Below are 19,272 nucleotides of genomic sequence, written 5' to 3'. Positions count from 1 at the left end.
AAAGTTTGGTAATTCTGAAGCGAATTTTGTTAGTTTCGCATCATTTTTATGGAACTTTTATTTTTATGTAGTGAAATACGAATCGCTCTTGGAATGTTCACTGGCAATTCAACTTTAATTGCAAATAAATTCCGGAAATTTGTAAATTTGAATCCACTTTAGAATCAATGGAATCTCTGATTTAGGATGGAACATTTGGATCACTACGATTTTGGGTTTGATTATTACCAATGTATTAAAGAGAGCTGGAATTTTTCAATTCATCGCGGAAAGCCAACATTCCCGGCAATGAAATTTGTAGTGCATAAAAAATTGAAGGAGATCCTGCCTCGCAATTTCGCATTATTCAATCGTTTTCATTATTATATGATTCGGATACCTGTAATTCCGTCGATTACAGAAGAATTTATTCCATTTTTCAATCCTACAATTCATGAAACCTTCGTGAGAGATCGCTAATGAAAAATAACAGGATTCGTTACTGGAAATTATCAGGGTAATTGTTCAATTGATCAGTTTACTGAAGAAAAATATAAATTAAATAATTTATTTCCAACGAATATCAGTAATCTTTTCAGTTGATTTGAAATTAATCGATCAAATGTTCCGAAACATTTTAAAATGAATGTATTGACTTTGGGATGAATTTTCGTGATTGAAGACTGGAGCCTCTGAATCCTACCTAATCCATCACCCCGCAGCTCGCAATCCTTCAAACTCCTCTCCAGCACAAAGGAATAAAATTATCCAGCGCACTCCGGCCAGTAACTCATAAACCCCAAGTCCTCCTTGCATTCGATCCTATCACATTTGCGCCCCCAAGACCCCCGGCAATGTCTCAAGATCCCCTCGGACAACCCTCCAAATCGTAATTCATACTGTTGCGGCGGTGTCGTTACAACTCTAGATCGTGCCATTATCTTCCTCATACGAAATAAAAATCTAAATCACAAAGTATAGGATTCGCTTCGGTTGTCTCTCATAAACCGCGGCCTGCGACACCCCAGATATTTTCTCCTCCCCTACAACCACGAATTCGGCTACCCCACCCCAGAAAAATTCACTTTTCCTTACTGACTCATCACTACTGATCTCCAGCGCACCCTCGTCGATTCACATCGAATTCGCCCCCTTCTCTCATCCGGCCAACTCGTATGATTAAAAAAAAAGACGAGAATGATTAATATATTCGGATGTTTAATGTATTTGCGGACGCTCCATGGAATGCGAAATGCGAAAAAAATCGGAAGTGAGTGGAGGAGATGAATTAGTCGAATGAGTAGGGAATGTAAATTATATATTTTTTTTGTGTGCAAATGTTCGCAATATCCGGTATCGGTATGGGATATACATCATTTATTTGCAATGTCTGTGTATTTGCGAACTGTACTGAGTTGACAATGCCAATATTGATGTAACCGCACCCCGTGGCCGCCATTTACGAAAATGCATCGAGAGGGCAAATATGGCAAATAATTTTAAATTCGATAAATATGCGAGAGGAATTTTGATTCGACCGCAGAGAGAATTTTTTAATAAAAATTATTATACCATCCATAAGAGTGTGTCATGGGTCTTATTGTTACCTCTTTTCTATCACAAAACTTTGTCAAAATTAAGACATGTTGATGAACTTTTATTCGAGGACTGATGATTCAGTATTAATTCATATCGTGAGGTCAGTGATGAATAATAAAAATCATTGAGATTGAAATTAAAATTCATTATTATCCATTTAAAGACATGGAATATGGTGGAGTGCGATGGACTCGGTGCTAATTCACGACAAATTTATCGTTCGAATAACGACATCTTTGGGTCAAAATGAAAGGGGATTAATATTCAGTAAATTAAACAGATCAGTCTTTATGAAGATAATCTATTAATCATCAGTACCTAAAAATTCTTCACCACTTGTCTGCAAGGATCACTTTATTAATCTCTATTAGTGGATTGCAACCTCAATAAAATCCTTATTGAACAGGGAATCTATGTAAAATACATCAAATGCGGCTACAATCAGGCAAATTGAAAACACTTTTGCACGTCAAATTAATTTGAATGGGAAAGGAACCGAAAGGAAAATAAAATTACTAACTCGGTTATCTTCCCCCATGATGATAAAACAGAAAGATGAAAAATAACAATAATGATTATTGACAACTCGTGAATACCCGTAAATTAACCTAGACGCAGACCAGATTACAGACAGCAATTTCTGCGAGAATGATAAAAAAAAAACTTCAATGATCTTTTTACACGGTAGTCCTCGTGCCCGCGGTCTGAAAGAGGATTAGAGCTCGGTCTACTCAGAGGGTCCTTTGAGCCACCGTAACCTAAGCGCAGACGGGGAAATGGGTAAAAAATTGTCCCCCAGACTTGCGTGGAACCAAGTGTTGAAATATAAAAAAAAAAGTAAATTATCAGGACGAGGGAATATTACATCGAAAATTATTCCCTCCGGTTTCTCGCTAGCTGCTGACAAACGGATTCGTCAGGAAAAAAATGTAAAGGGGGACAGTGCTGCAAGAGTCAGAGGAAAAGGCAGACGCGGCTCAGCGTAATTATGACGAAGCCACTTACTAATTTCGCGATGCCTCATAATCCTTTATCCTCAACTTCCGGTATTACACATGGTTGACTAATCCTGCGTCCTCTGCATCTCCGCGAGAATGCAGGACATGAGCTAAGCCCTTGTGTCAGACAACGTTAGACGTTAAATGAGGGGACGAGTGACACTGAGAATTTGCGAAATTTTATCTCGCACGCTAGAAAGACCTAAGACCGATGGGGTTTATTATTTCGTTGTGCTTTCAATTTTTCTTTTTGTGAGGGAGAGTATATTTCTGTGGGGGCGTGCGAAAGTGTGAAGAAAGTCAGAATTTTATACAGTTAATGGTTATAAAGTTATACGATGTGAATGACCGAGTTGTGAGAGAATTTAATGGAAAAAAATAAATATTTTATCGGAAAACTCATGAGTATATTCATCGGAATTATGTGAGTTTACATATTGATTTTTCGACGGGTCGGAGAATATTCTATTAATAAATACTTTATAATTGTAAGATTGGCCCTCGGTGGAAATTCATACAAATCCAAATTGAAGTCGATTTGGAGCACAAATTCACGAAATAACATTGAAAACTCGTTATACTGAAAATTCATTAAAATCTCACTCCTCAGCGAAACAAAAACCCAAATTTGTCAATTAACTTTCAAATTACTCTAATTTTTTAATTAAATGGAAACTCCAGAATATAATTACCATAATTAAACTAATATTTGTAACCTCCATTTATTTTCCAATCAAAATTGTTTAAATATCATTGACAGTACAATGTAATCGAAATTTCCTCTCAACTCTCTATTCAAATTTTCAATCAAAGTTTTCAACAGCGCAGGTCAAACATCCCCTGGCATTTTCCTCCTCCACCAATTCGATATTTTAAATTCACTTCGGGTACTTATCTCACACCCAACAGATCGATGTTTCCGAAAAAAAGCCAATATCAAAAGACGTAACTTGTATAGTGTCAGCGATAAACGCCGGCACATACTTGTTCTCTATCGTTTTCGAACACCTCCCTGAGACACTGGAATTCCTTTTAAATTCAAGTCACTGTACCACTCCTTCATTTCCCCCCTCTCCCCAGAAGTCATTCATTCTTCCATTCTCGTTCATTGCCACTCAACGCGATTTTATCGTTCTTTGGATTTGAATTATTTAGTTAGAAGGACAAGTTAATGAAAATTGTAGGAATTCTTAAACAACTGCTGCAGTTTCATTCGCGTCGGACAACATTTCTCTGGGAATAAAAAAATAGCACCTCCGACAATTTAAACATCCCTCAAGACTCATCTATATTGACGGGAAAAATTTCTGCCGAGTGAACCAATTATTTGATTCGACCAATTATAATATGGTTATTAAACTTCCATAAAGTATAATTTGGTCGTCATAATGAGTTATCTCCTGTGTAGAACTTCTATAAAATTGCGATTCCTCCTGTTTGTTGTGATAGACGATGAGAAATATTCATAAAAAATTAGGGAACTTACGCTTACGCCATGACATCGTAATTTTTTACGAACAATTTTCAAATTTTGTAGAACGACATTACGCTCTGGGATTACAGAAAAGGTACGTATTTTTTATTGAATATTTCTCTCCCTGTGAAAGGGGCATCTCAATAAAAATATTTTTTTTACTCAGTTAAACCGACTGAATTATCGCATATAATACCACAAGAGCTCCGAAATTATCGGATATTTCCCGATAGGTTCGTTGCAAACAAATGAACATGTCAAGTTTTCCAGTTTAATGATTTTTCGGTTTAGTGATTTTTCTGGAAAACTTGACAAGCTTATTTATTTGTAGGGAACCTTGAGGGAAATATCAGATAATTTCGAAGTTCGAGTGGTATTCGGGGGATTATTTTTTGCATCCAAATCTTGGCCGATAGAATTGCACCATGAGACATAATTTTCAACGAATTGCCATTTAATCTGTCAGATACAATTGAGGGTTACTTCAACATTTGTTTTTTTTTATATATATCAACATGCAAAATTTCCAGTGAAATTTCCAAGAATTTCCGCTGAAATACCGTGTTGACTATATAAAATAACGTCGAATGGTGCAATCCTATTGGCCAAGATTTGGATGGGAAAAATAATCGGATAAAAACCCTTTCATCCGGACGCTTTTTTCCACGATCATTTTTTTTTCATACGTACAAACAATTTGAACGATTAATGTGACTCGGCGAACGCTGCAGATATAATAACTCCCATTCAAATCGATATTAATATCTGAATTTTCATGAATTTTAAACTCCATATTTGTGCGCTATTCACAATACCGCAGGCATAGATTCGGACATTTCAATATTCCACGGTTCAATATCGCGGGAGCCCGTATTCTCAACCCTTCGATTTCTCCCTGCCTCGATATTCAAACATCCAACAAACTTGTCAAGAACTTCACCACAACTTTACCCGCACAACTTTCAACGTTCAGACCCAGCTCGGCAGCTTTTCATGCTAGTGATATTTTTCTGCTGTACCCGGAGACTTCGGTCGTAAACGCAAGTGTGTTTACTGTCGTTTAACGTGAAAATTGCATTCTATAGAATTTAGTTATTGCCAAAGATGAATATATAAAATCAATAGATAAAAATAATTCTCAAGGTTGGAGTGAGCGAGCTTTGTGCTATACCTTGTTAAATTTTCATGTAAATATTGTAATGAAAGAACTAGTGACATGTGCCATGCAATTATTGCCCCATAAAGTGGCATTCATTCCCCAGTATTCGCATTACAATCACGATTTAATATTACGGTGGACCGGCAAAGTTCCCATGGCGTTGGAGTTTATTATCGGTTCAATGTATTTCGGAATTCGATATCTCGCCTGGATCTCGTATTGGTAGAGACAGTTTACCAGCTGCACCACTGTTGCCGAGCTAGTCTGAAATTCCAATCACGTTTTGGGCTATCGTTAGCGCTCGCAAACCCCAATAGCTCCAGTCTCGGTTTCTCCCTTCATCTGGCTTTATGAAAATCGTTGCTTATCCATCGCGCATCACCCGGGGTATATTAAGTTAGAGTTTTCCACATTCTTCAGGTATTGAAACTCAATAGGGGAGAAGATCAAGGGAGTGCCTTTTTCATTTGGAAGAAAATTCATCGGAGAGACACTGAACTCAGTTATCTCATTTAACGTCCCTTCCTCCTCAGCCCTTTTCATCGCCCAATGATTATTACATATGAAATTTAATCAATTCTCGTTACATTTTACGAACTAAAGCATTACCGAATGAAATTTCTAACCTTTGCTAGTGAGAATTCTGGTCCTATCATAATTCTTTTAAAAAACAAATGAAAAATTTCCCTGAATCCCTATTTGTTACGTCATTCCCATCTGTTGTTTTATAATTATTGTATAACACGATAGATAGCCACGTATAATTATTTGTTCTTATTTTTATGATTTTTTTTTTGCTGGTAAACCGATTGTATTTTTTACGATTCTCGTTTCCCTGAACCTACCGCTGCGAAATAATTATCCTCGATGTAAAACGTTAATTATGTATTTATTTTTAATGGAATTCGTCACAAGCATCTTGCGCCGGACCATCACCAGAAGGCCGTTCGCCGCTGAGACATTAATTTCTCAACTGAGAAAAAAATATAATAAAATAGTACTGAATAATTACTTTGCACGTCTCACTGAATTTCGACGAGTTTTGGTACTAAAAGATGATAAGTTTATGGAAAAACCAATCGGAACTTTGAGGTTTAACTCAATTATCGTTAAAGTTTTGCGCAAGCACTGACACTTCCTGACTGTTAGCACACAAACCCCTCCAATTCCTTTTCAAAGGAATTAACTATTTACGTGACAACCGAGTCTCACAAGGTCGTTTATTTGAAGTAAACAAAGTGTACGGAACTTATTCATTATTTCAAGGGTAGTTAAACAATACGACGTTCACATCATCTGTAGGGTTAGCCCTCGAAGCGGAAAGTGTTTCGCAAGGGTAGTCTTGTCTTCCTCGTATATAGTGCAAGGATACCGACCCCAACCGACAAGCATGATCCGCTTTGTGAAGTATCTACTAGTGATTTATCCACAATTTCCTTTGTTACGCACCATAAATATCACTGAACTGAAAATTGAATTAACATTACCGGCGTTGAAACGCTTCTCTGATTTTCACTTTAAAAATACATGTATCTGATTGATCCATCGATTTGAAACAAAGGATCTCAGAGTAAATCATCTAGATCGCCTATACGACTGTGTCAGAGTTATAATATATTGCTCACCCACAATGTTTTTTGTGAACAGAAGGATACGCTTGACATTTTCAACCCCAAAATTACATGAAATTCAAATTCATAATATGGAGCACTCAGATGATACTATGATCGATATCTCAAGAAATTTCTGACAGGAGCTATGTCTGCACATCTTAATAAGAGAGACTAAAATACCTAAAATAGGAAACCCAAACGTCTTAAGAAACGTTAAAATGGTTCTCATTTTAGATGACAGTTCTTCAAGTGGATTTCACGGTTTATCACACGTAGTTGGTGACTAGAGGACGAATGTTGACAAGTTCTGATGAAAATAGTCGACCGCATTTGGGTGAAACCCCAGCGAATATGGGAGTATTCGAAATTGAATCAATTTCATTTTGCCCTGTCTATGAATTTGATTTTCGCAGGCTTTTCCGTCGCGATAATCCGCCCCACCACTCGGTAAAGCCTGGCAAAATGATGAAAAAGGGGACTCGGTATGACCGAGAGTGGCGCACTATCAAAGAGAGTTCGACAAATAAAGTGCATCCGTATTAATTGATTGTGTAGCGAGAATAAAAAGAGTCATATCCACCAGTGCAGATTATTCGATGCTCAATGAGGGAATAATAGCCCGGAGATAACGGTATACTAGACGATCACATGAATTGATACACTGAGAAAATTTTTTCCATAACTACACATGAGTAATATTACTGAAGGGTAAAATAATCGATAGAACTTTCATTTTATTTTGTAAGGAGCATTGAATGGAATGCAAAATGCTCCGGAAAACAAGACCTAATTAGAAATCGACCTATTGCCTAATTAAATGATATAAATATTTTTTTTCATTGAAAAATTAAAAATGCTGTTAGTGACCAGTTGCGCTGCATTCTAATTACGGAAATTTTTCGGATTATTTCCTCCCATGCACTTCATATCGGACTCTCCCTTCATATCACTCACTTGTCATCCGCGATATTCAATTACCTCTCTCCACCTTCCATCAACAAACTCAGATAAATTTCCCCGAGTAAATTACAAAAGTATAACACGCTAGAATCCACTAATTTTTGCCAGCAGACAGTCTGCGATATCATCGATGATTCCCCTTGTGTGCGTCGACATCTAGATAATCCAACTTGACAGGCCAACAGTGCACGCGACAACTGAACTCTCCCTCTTTCCCTTTACTCCCTGCAGACACCTTTATTACGTCATCTACACTGATATCCTGACACGTACGAAGACGATAGGTATTGAAAAGAACTGTCATCGCGAATTTGCCTACAACTCCCTTCCTTATTATTGATCTATGTAATTAGTACGAATTGATGAGATATCTACTGACATTTAAAATTTGTGGGAGTCGACTGACGTTTGAGTAAAGTTGATATTCCATTGACAGGTTACTAGACAGTGTGAGGAAAATTATTGAATTTAACTCCCGACTGATCGCGATTTTCTGCTTAACACTATCGGCCGTACGTTACAGGCTGCTTTACCCCAGCAATTTTCAATGCTGCGTTGCTAGCGGGATATCAATTGTACGCACTATCGCTGGTTACGTCGCTCAACAAATTCTTATGACTGGAAATGAATCATTAAAATTTTTCATAATTTTGAAAGCGTTTTTTCCAGTAAATATATTCTGAAAATCCTCAGTAAATTTAATTGAGAAGATGTATCGTGAAAAATTCAAGTATGTTAGAAAATTATTATTTTAGCGCGGGTCTGAAAGTTTAATTTTTCATTACACAGAATTATTAATGAATTTTTCGATGGATTTATGGTTGATTTTCGGTTGAATTTCGAATTTCAGGATTTTCTTCCCCGTAAATTATGCAGTAAATATGTTCTGAAAATGATTGAATAATTGTTCACGAAAATTCAATTTTTTCGCCCGGTGATAGCGATCTCCCCCACAGCTTGACCCAATTCCCAAAAAAACCCTGAAACTCCTTGATAAAAATTGCATTTTACCGATTTTTATTTCACCCCATTAATAAAACACAGTAAACGTCACTGATCGATTCAACATTTTTCCCCCATTGATTCTCCTCTTTTCTCAAATTGAAACCCGTATCGGATACGTGTTAGAACTATCCACTGACTGTAGATAGTGTCAGTTCCCCATTTTATATCAAAATTTCCACTGAATTAGTAACGCGTGACCGGGGCGAGCTCGTCCGCTGCATTCTCGTTCCGTCTTTCCACCCCCTACCCTTCTCGTCCCACAGCTTTGGAACGGTCTACAGAAAGCCGAGGGAACTATCGATCCCAGTTGCATCACCCCCCAGCCACAGGATAATCTCAGTCCGGTTGACACCAGCCGCCCAAATTTAAGCCCTCCCTCAATTAGCTAAACTTATAATTATTACAGTTGCAGTAATTGACAATGGTCAAAGTACGATCGGCTTACTCTAAACCATGTCCAATGGATTTTCGACAATCCCGGGGGCTTCTTCACAGATATGTCAATTGGAGATGTGCAAAGTTGTTACGAATTTCTGATCAAACACGTAGACCAAACATCACCAATTCCCGACAGCCTCCACTCACCCAGGATTACACGATGAATCCATCTGCCACGACCTAGAATTTCCCCCCAAGTTGAATCGTGTACCTCCATTTTCGGGACGTGGAGGTAGGGAGGGTGAGGATTCAGTTTGTGGTCTTCGATTGTCTCCTGGGACTGGGTATCATCGATGGATACAAATTAATCGACGTTCTCGTGGTTGACTATTCGATTCCAATAGAGTCCAATTCAAGTTGTTGTGGTTAAATTGTTGGAGTGTGTCTGTTGTCTGTTAATGTTGAAGCTGAGTTTTCTTGGTGATGAAATTTTATGTTAAACAGCATTTTCGTTAATTTGCAGTACAATAGAGGGATCTCTAACTCTTAAGGTAACTCGCATCATTTGAGAAACTCTGGCTAAATACTAGAATGTGTCTATTATCTGTTAATATAGGATTAGACTTGTCTGACTATTCAAAGTACATCGTAAAGAACATTGGCGGTAACTCACAATGTAATACTTCAGTCTTGAACTCCTCAATAAAGTCCATCATTTAGGAAACTCCTTGAACCTGTGCAACTTGACTACTCATAGGATGTTCCCGGATTTTAAGTGCTGTTAAAATACTTGATAATCCCAGGAAGACACCGAACATAATAAATCCTATCTAACTAATAAAATCAATGCAAAGGGAAAAACTTGGTCTGCGTTTACACAAGACGTCTAAAATTGAGATATTATGCTACACATTCTAAAGGTCTTGAAAGCACTGATTTTCACAACTTCCTGATGCTGCAGGAATTCCGCTCATGTAATTTAGAAAAAGCTTTAAAACAAAGTATTTCTTATATTCCATTTCAAGTTTTTGAATAGCTCCCCAGCATTGTGTAAATAAATAATGATCATAACTCGGTGTTTTACGAAAACTTTCCGAGAGAGTGGTACCACCCCAGTAATTCATGTGATAACTTTTCTACTGGTAAAGAATGATGAATTCGAATGAGCCCAAGGGCCATTTGGAGATGCAGAAATGAATCATCCCCCCTCCCCCGGACTTTCTTTTCCCATTCATTCCGCTGAGTCTTCATCCATCATTCCCCTGGATCGTTGTGACATCATTTTTTTTCTTTATTGTTGGTTCAACATGTTCTCTGCCAAAATTACGTGTTATTTAGAAAATGTTGACGTTGAGAATTTCATGCAAACTTTCCACGAAATCAAAGCCCCGGCAAGAGCGATAAGCCTGTCCTGTACCCCTGCGCTTTCACTGCAGGTAATTCCCAAGCCCTGTCTAACATCAGCGATGGCTTAATTGCGATTGCAGGACTACGAGCTTTAACTCAGTTTGTTGATTGCACGCTCTGTAAAGTATATACGTGCAGGGGTTGAAAAATACGCGCCCAATCTTGACTGAATTACCAGTCTATTAATAATTTCGGGTGATTCGATTAATTAGACTTTATTAGATGTCTGGGGAGTTTCAGAGATTAAAAGAGTGACGTTAGTCAGCTTCAAGAAATTTTAGTTTTGGCGATTAATTATTCAATCATAGGATTCTGGGGTAGTAATGAAAATTTTTTTATTTATGGTTAACTCTTTACCTCAACAATTAACTTTTAACTTGTTATGCCGACAGAGGGAATTCAATTGGCGAAAATAACTCCAGCTAAACTCAGTACTAGTAAAATTAGACTGATTTTATATCGAGTAACAGTCGATGTTTGATGTACATGAGTTGAGAGAATTGATGGAGTTAAATGGATATATTTACTTTTAATGAAATTCGCTGCTAAAATAAAGAACTTAATTATATAATTTGCTCCAGACCGAGTATATTTACCTCAAAGACATTTAGATGTCTCACGAGGACAATTGCTATTATGAAAGTTTTTGTTTTATTGAAAATGGTCGTTTTTAGCTACAAATCAGTTAATTCAACTTGGTAAAAAGCTTTTTCAGGGGACCATATAATTTTCCGGGGAAATTATTGTTTTCTTCCACGGTGGGATTGGAAGACGAAGAACTTCTCAAGAATACCGCACTCTCACATTTTCTGGGTGAATCCTCAATTATATTCTCCCAGAGTTATCACAGTGCCACCAGAAACTGTGATAGCCTCTCATAGACGCACTCCACAAGACAACCTAAGAGACCGCAGCACGAAGCTACTGACATCATCTCTAGCAATGTTTCACAGCAAATTGAAATGGATCTTCGCAACACACTGGCTTTGTCTCCACCTCAGTTTCACCGCCTACACTGGAGCTCATGTCAACGTCATTGTTGTCAGGACTCCTTCACCAGTGCAAATGCACCTCCCAATGTCTGTGCCCCTCACCCCCCCCCCCCATCCGCCGACTTAATGAATTCACAGTTTCGCGGTAATGAATAAATTAATTGAAATATGCATTACTCGAGTCATGATGTTAATGGATTTATCCAGCGCGTTGTCTTGAGTTAAAAAAACATTACCGTGAACAAAGGATAGCTTGGAAGAAATAAAGCAGAATATTGGAGTCATGCAGTCCTTTGAGTCGCTAAAGACAAAGGAGTTGAGTAATTGGGAGAAATTGGCTGAGGAGGGGTGAGAAGAGAAGACGAAGAGGGGATGAAAAGATGTGGATCAATGGAATTATTAACGGGAACTTATTTAACACTCGTTCAGCAGAATTACTTCTATTCTCTGATGAAAACGGCGGGTGTGAAAGGGAGGGTGGGAGGGGTTGTCGACTTTGAAAGCTCCACATCCACCATTTTAACCCTTAAATATTCATAGCTCGTAGGTACGGCTGAATGACGCGCGTGAGCAGGCATTCAAGGCTCGATAATATCTACCTGTACCGTGGAAAATCTAATGAAATTGGAAAAATTCTCGATGATGAAGGGACGGAGAGAGACGAAGAGCGGGAGGACAGTATCACGGAAAAGTAATTTCTCATATAAATTATTGATTGATACTCCTATGGGAGTACCCCTACGTTTTTGTCCTTTTTTGCAAATCAAATGTACAATAAAAAAATTTTTCTACTGAAATATTTTGCATAGGAATGCATTAGTTAAAACTATCGCAATTTTTTTGTTTGATTGTTATTGATAAAATGAGAAAAACAATGGAATGAAAAACCGAGCTTTACAGAAAGATGCAATTGTCACAATTTCCGGTATGCATTCCAGAATCATTTCTGGAATAAAAGCGTCTCCAATGTCTGGAAAATTCTGATTTTTCCTTCATTTCCAGATTTGAATAATTCAAACGTGTTTCACGATGATTAACGAAATTATTCAGATTGGAGTATTATTCCCGTAGACTTATCTTATCCCAGAGTAAGGTGAATCCTCGGGTAGCTCTCAGAATTCATGGTCGAACAGTCGCAAGTGATTCAACGATAAGCTTCGTGCATCGAATATAGCTTAACGACCTCTGGGTTTCATGATGCAAATTGATAATTGAGTTTCTCTCCTGACCCCTTCGATTCTCATGGCGATATACGCCATTGCACACTGTCGATTAGAGGTACATTTTGCCACTGGTAGAGAATTTCGGGTTATCAGTACAGAGGAAAGTGATAGTATACCTTTTCATGTTAAATACAGCAGAAGAAAAAAAATCATTAGAAATATAAGAAAAATGTACTTAATGCTCATGGAATGCTCATGTAGATGCTGTCAACTCTTACACTTTAACCATTTTGACAAATCTAAAAACTTAATTAGATTGAAATCCCGTTGCAGATATTCTTTTAGCGGATAAAGTCAATTATAAAGTTGAAACTAATAAATAACTAGAATATCGATTATTTAAAGTGTAGGGACCATGAGAAAAATCGAGATTGTCGGAATTTTTTTCCTATAAGTTTCACATAAAAAGTAGAGCAGAACAGTTACAGAGGGGGCACAACGGTTTGAAAAATTATACGACTAATAAAAAAAATTCAAGCCTCATTCTATCCAACAATAAAAATCCTCCCAACCTGAAAATCATGTTTTATTTTCAAAGAAACGTTTCCTGAAATTCTTCCCTAAAAATGCACAATCGATTGAATTTCGCCATTAAAAAAATACAATACCGAATGAAACTCAAAGAATTAACTTCAGACCAATGAAATTATCCGATCAAAGCTCCAGAAAATTGAATTTACACGTTGAGTCCAGCGAGGAAAATTTCTCGTGGTATGGGGAGGTTGTGTTAACTTTGAACCAGTACAGGCGTTATGACTTAGATATAAAGGATATAGGTGTAGGTGTAGTTTGAGCACATATAACACGGGGTTATTACGTAATCTCACTAACGACCCTTGACACGCGGGTTAGTCCCTGAGGATCGGTGATTGGTCGTCGCCAACAGTTCATGATTAACACGTGAGGCAAGCACAGGCCTAATCGCCTCCACAGCAAAATCACCGGCGATAATAGAACACTTTGGTGAATATATTCATAAAAAATAAGGTATATTAAGGATCGACGAATAATGCTCCACAACTTGTGAATTTATCCTTGCAAACTAATTCCCTTTAATTTGCCCAAATTATTCCCACAAAAAAAATCTCGAATCGTTCTTCGAATTATTATCCTATAAATATAATCAAATCGTCAGAAAAAAATATCATGCAGAGGAAATCTCAAAGCCCCCTATGACTCTTTTCACTTATTTTCGCAGTATTCTCATTTTATTTGACTCCTGTGTTACAAGATAAGGCTAGCAGCAAGGCTTTCACAGTGCGCGTGCATTCTCATAATTTGTTTTTCCATAATTTTCATATACCGTGTGGCAAGTGTTTTTTCCCCCTTAAAGCTTCATTTCTTCTGCGTACATTATACATTATATAATAATGCCTGGGCTATTGTATAATAACATTTCATTACAACATAATGCAATGAGGAATACATCGAGGAAGGCTGATGAGCGAAACAGCGCAGCCGTAGAACAGAACTGTTGATTTTCAACAAAAAAAAAAGTGAACCAAACGAAAAAAAAGAGCTCTCGCAAAAGTTCGTCTTGAAGCGAGATATTCCCTCACATTCTTTACATACACACGTAATCCTTTTGAATTTCTGTGGAATTGAACTTCGATTGAAAAAAATCCGTAAATGGTTGAGAGATTTGGATCAATAGATGCATCATAATATTTTTTTTCCACTGAATAGACGACGTACACCCCGTTTAATATTTTATAAACGTCACTCAAGCAAATTCACTCAATCATCTGGCCTCCATTTATCCCTACCATTTAGTCTAAAAACAATATGACAATGCAATGCCACTAAATCAAAAATAATTATCTCATTTTTTCATTACTATTTTTCTTATTCCCAATCAAATCGACATGTTTAAGACAATATGTACATATTTATCATTCGTATGAGATGCTAAAATAATTCTTTTAAAATTTATTCATTCGAATATTAATTATAAGATTTAGTGGTTAAATATATTATAATCATTACTGTAACTGTAAACGTAAATAAAATTAGGCAGATTGATCTCGTGGGGTTGACCTTTTTTCCGACAATGAAAATGCCTCAATATTTTATTCAACAATCATATGATTTATCATGTTTGAATTCCAAAGATAATTGAAGGAGTTTCGAGTGTTACTTGTCAATGCGAATGAAAAACAAAATCATTAAAAAACCTAGAGAATTCTATTGGATTTCCATTGAAGCTTTTCTTAATTTTTAGTCAATGGTGAAGAATAATTATAAATATTTAGTGCCCATTGTTTTCACTAGAAAGAGCGAGTTGAAACTATTTGACACAAGACAGAAGAATTTCATTTTTCTAGTCCAAAGGGTCTCTAAAGCCATGGATCGACACGAACTTTCCTTTTTTCTCCCGCCTTTATTATATTTTTTTCCTGCCTTTATTAAAAAAATTAAACGCACAATTCCAGCGACATGTAAGCCGAGGAATAGCTATAAAAAAAATCTCAGCAAAGAAACCCAATAGATATTTATCGCAAATTCTCTATGGCGTTCAATGAATTTTTTCGCGCACGAATAATAAAAAAACGACTCAAGTGTAAAAAATCAACGACTATACTGAATTCCGTAGACGTCTGGATGCATTAAAAACCCTGGTGATAAAAATATCATTAAACCCGGTGCTATAATCCCGGCAAAACGTCAGTGCAAAGCTATCGTAAAGTCATTCTACTTAAAAACAATTTGTCTTTTTAGGGAACAAAAAATAACAGGTGCATAAAAATTTTTCATTCTTCTATTTTTTACGTGCAATAGCAGGCTTATCGCCGTCAGTTCAATATCAAACTCTCATGATGGATGTGTTTCCACATTCACGATCGGCCAGTAAAGGATTGAAAAAAAAAAACGAACTAAATTGTGAATCGACTGCGCTTGATGAATCTGCGGTTGGACGCTATTTTTCAGATATTTTTCACACTGATGCAGTTGCAAATAAAATCAATTTATAATATTCTGAAACCCCTTTGATCGTTGAAAGAAAGATCACCAAATGGTTTTGTCAATAATAGTAAAACAATTCATTAAAATTCAATAATGCAATTGAAGCAAAGCCTGTGAAACAGTTTAAGCTCTGAAAACTTGTCGAATAATCTAAGAATATTATTCGGCTAATTCTCCTGTTGAAATAGTTTCGATGAATTAAACGATGTGACTCGACACATTTCAATGGTCTTGAGGCTTCCTCTAATAGCATCCATATGATTCCAATGTTCGATCGTCACTTCCTAGCTCAATAACGGAGTTGCAAGATAACTTTCTTGTTCGAAGCAGACAATCTGTGGATCGACAAAATTTCACTAATTTTTATTCCTGAATGAATGACCGAGAGAATGATACCACGAAAGCAGGAATGCTTGACAGGAAAAATAACGAGGAATTTTTGGCTGCGAGAGGAATTTTTGAGGCTTCTTGGATGGATGAAATATGGTGGAATTGGGAGTTTTATTAGATGAGAATGCGAGGAAAAATTGCTCTACTCCTTCAAGTCCAATGCTCTAATTTTAACCCGACAGATTTATCGGTTCTACTATCGAGTATTTAACAAAAAATAATAAACGAGAACAAAACGAAATCTCTCAACATTTTCAACGAAGCTCGAGAAAAGGCGCGAATTCTATTTCTAGAATGATATACGGACGTCTCGCATTAATCAAGGAGAAGTGCTAATAAATAAAACGAGAAAATAATACATCTAAATTTGCTGTTTCTTCCGTCGATTTCAACGAAAAATCGTTTGTATCAAAATTCTACACTCAAATATAAGGAATAACTGATTAGGTAAAAGTAGAAATATAACGGGTAACGTTTTCGGATAAATCAATATCCTTTTACACCTAAATTACAGTTGAGTTATTGACGGCCAATTACTAGTTTTGCTTACAAAAAAGTAAGCGAAGTGCGCGACACTGAAAGTATAGAAAAAATCCTGACCACTTGCATCTATAGCAGTGAACTTGTCTCCCCGTAATTATTTTTCTATTTGTGGTAAATATAATTCATCATAATATACCGTATTATTTCGAAAGTATGATTCTTAGGTGCCCGACTGCTCGACTTCTTGATAATAAATTAAATCAAAAAAATCTAAAACTAGTTATCCTACAGATTCTGTCATAATAATAGATACGTAGAAGTAAGAAACCCATAATTTCATTACTATAATTTTAACATTATCAATATATGTATATCTAGGACCAGTTTAGATATCCTTAACTGCCGGACTCAACCGGATGAATAGATGCGAATAAATCCAAATAAATCATGAAAATTGAATGATATTGTTTTTCGATGCGAGCACATTGCAAATCTTAACCAAATTTTCATAGCCATATGAATGCATGCCCGTGGGCAATCCTATTCCATGTGACTAATCGAGTGTATTCAACTGTGATGGAAAAATTTCAGCTTCGTAGTGAAAAAGAAGGAAAACAAACAGACGTAAAACGCAATAAAAAACAAAATTAAAAAGTGAAGGCTCTGGAAAAATCCGGGTGAAATATCAATAAAAACCGAATCCCGAATTTCCGAATGAATATAAAATATGTGTTGACACGAAGTCAATAGGAAAGAGCGATCATGCCTATTTACTATTTCGCCAATATAATACGGTATTTATTCATCCATCATCCCCGTCGGAGCAACTTGTTTTTTATTGTTCAAGTGGAGCAACTTTAAGTTTTGTTAGTCATTAAGGAGTGAATGACGAGGATTTTGTCGATTTGAAAATGTGCCAGTACTCATTCCCTTATAACTTTAGTATAAACATTTATAACACTGACACATCTTTAAATCGATCAGTGCGAGGATACAGATTCATAATGAGTACGGAAGATGATTCATTGGCGTTGGGAAGTTATGGATTTGCGGTACAAATGAAGGAACTTATGTTCACTATCAAGTATCAAAGAAAAAACTGGACCTCTGAATGTATTTTCTTAGTATCTGCAAATCCAGAGGATATGAACAAATTTTTCTGAGAACATTTTTGTGAGTGAGAAAATAGTTCTCAAAAAATTGTTCAACAAAAATTTTTCAGTCTCCCATGAATTGCAGAATATTCTAAAAAGAGCGCTCTTCAAGAAGTCATATTATTATTCTAACTTGAAATTTCATCGTCTTGAAATACTAGAACAACAAAAATTGTCTTACCTGGAAAAACGTCAACTGCCGGATTAAGATGTTGCCACCCCGAGCCGGGACTGCCGTACTGCAACAAAAATTCCTCATCAGTGAATAAAAAACTCCCAACAAAAGACTCGTGCGCATAATAAAAAACGAAATCAAATCACTGGTCATGCACGTCAAATTAGCCTCAAAGTGCTCTTCATAGATTCCACCATGACTCTATCAATTTCTACCTGCAGGTGCCTCAAATAGTTGTTTTAAAATCCCTCTGCTCAGACCAGTGAAAGCCATCGGGATATGAAAACAAATAGAGAGCAAAAGAAACGAGTTATCCATTGTAGGATCTCTGTGATGTATTTGCCGGGGGTAATCCACTTCGCGTTATTGTGATTTCATTCCACCCACGAACGCGAGTTCCCGGGTTGTACCAAACATTAGTCTCAACCTTGTTATTTACTCTTTCAGTTTTTCACGTTCATGTTATTGAATTTTGCTTTTAATAGTTGTTTTTCCTTATCGAAGAGCACTTTTTAGAGAATCAGTGACGGATTTGTACACTCTTTTTCATTCCATTCCGCCAATTTAATTGGTATTGTTATTAGTAATTCCTAGTATTTTATAATCATTTCGGTAGTGACATGTTGCAATAAATATCCATTTTATCATAATTATTCCATGAATTGGATAGTTGGTAACTAAATATGGAAATTTTTTATCGTAATGTAAACACAAAAAAACTCCTGACTTTGCTAAATAATGTTTTTTTGAGGAGCAATAAAATATACCACGTAAAAAATTTTTATTAGCACCATCTCACTACGGTTGTATGACCTATCAATAATCAATTTTCAAAGGGTTATTGTTTTAATCATTGCAAACAGTCTCGTTGACGGACTTCATGCATATAATCGTCACTCTCGAACGTTAGCACCAAAAACACTGGAAATCAAAAACGTATTACATCAGGTTGTCACTCGGTTAACGTTTACGTATGCATCGTCGTATCATTAGACGCACCTACCCTAGAGATATATCACGGAAGTGGGAGTAATGGTGAGAGTTAGTCGGTCCGGTGGGTAAATTAATGCGTCACCTCTTCAGGGTGCCTGATGGAGAACGGGCCGAATTGTATGACGGAATTCAGGGTTGGAAATTAATCAACATAGCAGGTTTCAAATTCATCCACCTAAATTTCAGAATTTCAATTCACCCATCAGTGGGGATTTTGATGGAAAATGTGAAAGCGATTATCTCTCATTTCTACTGGATATTCGACGTCACTGAGAACGAAATCAAAACCCGAAAATTCCAGTTAAAGTTGTTATGAGTATTTCGGA

At 36.6% G+C, this 19,272-nt stretch overlaps 1 protein-coding gene across 12 annotated transcripts in view; it reads right to left on the bottom strand.

Moving 5' to 3' along the window:
* Positions 1-14,703: 14,703 nt before the first annotated feature.
* Tmod (tropomodulin) overlaps positions 14,704-19,272 on the bottom strand; it is a 29,718-nt gene continuing 25,149 nt past the window's right edge. For 10 of the 12 annotated variants that reach the window (XM_064125614.1, XM_064125517.1, XM_064125533.1 and 7 more), the window contains 2 exons: positions 17,960-18,017; positions 14,704-16,086 (listed from right to left, as the gene is read on the bottom strand). Coding sequence is in view for 1 of the 12 variants with exons in the window: in XM_064125558.1 (XP_063981628.1) it covers positions 17,983-18,017 (35 nt within the window). In the remaining 11 variants the exon portion in view is untranslated. Of the gene's footprint in view, positions 16,087-17,959; positions 18,018-19,272 lie in introns of those variants that run through there. The other 2 variants (XM_064125524.1, XM_064125541.1) reach the window with 2 other exon arrangements.

The sequence above is a fragment of the Diachasmimorpha longicaudata genome, chromosome 1 (genome assembly GCF_034640455.1).
Source record: "Diachasmimorpha longicaudata isolate KC_UGA_2023 chromosome 1, iyDiaLong2, whole genome shotgun sequence".
In the NCBI taxonomy this organism is placed as follows: domain Eukaryota; kingdom Metazoa; phylum Arthropoda; class Insecta; order Hymenoptera; family Braconidae; genus Diachasmimorpha; species Diachasmimorpha longicaudata.
This window is presented reverse-complemented; position numbering and strand designations above follow the sequence as displayed.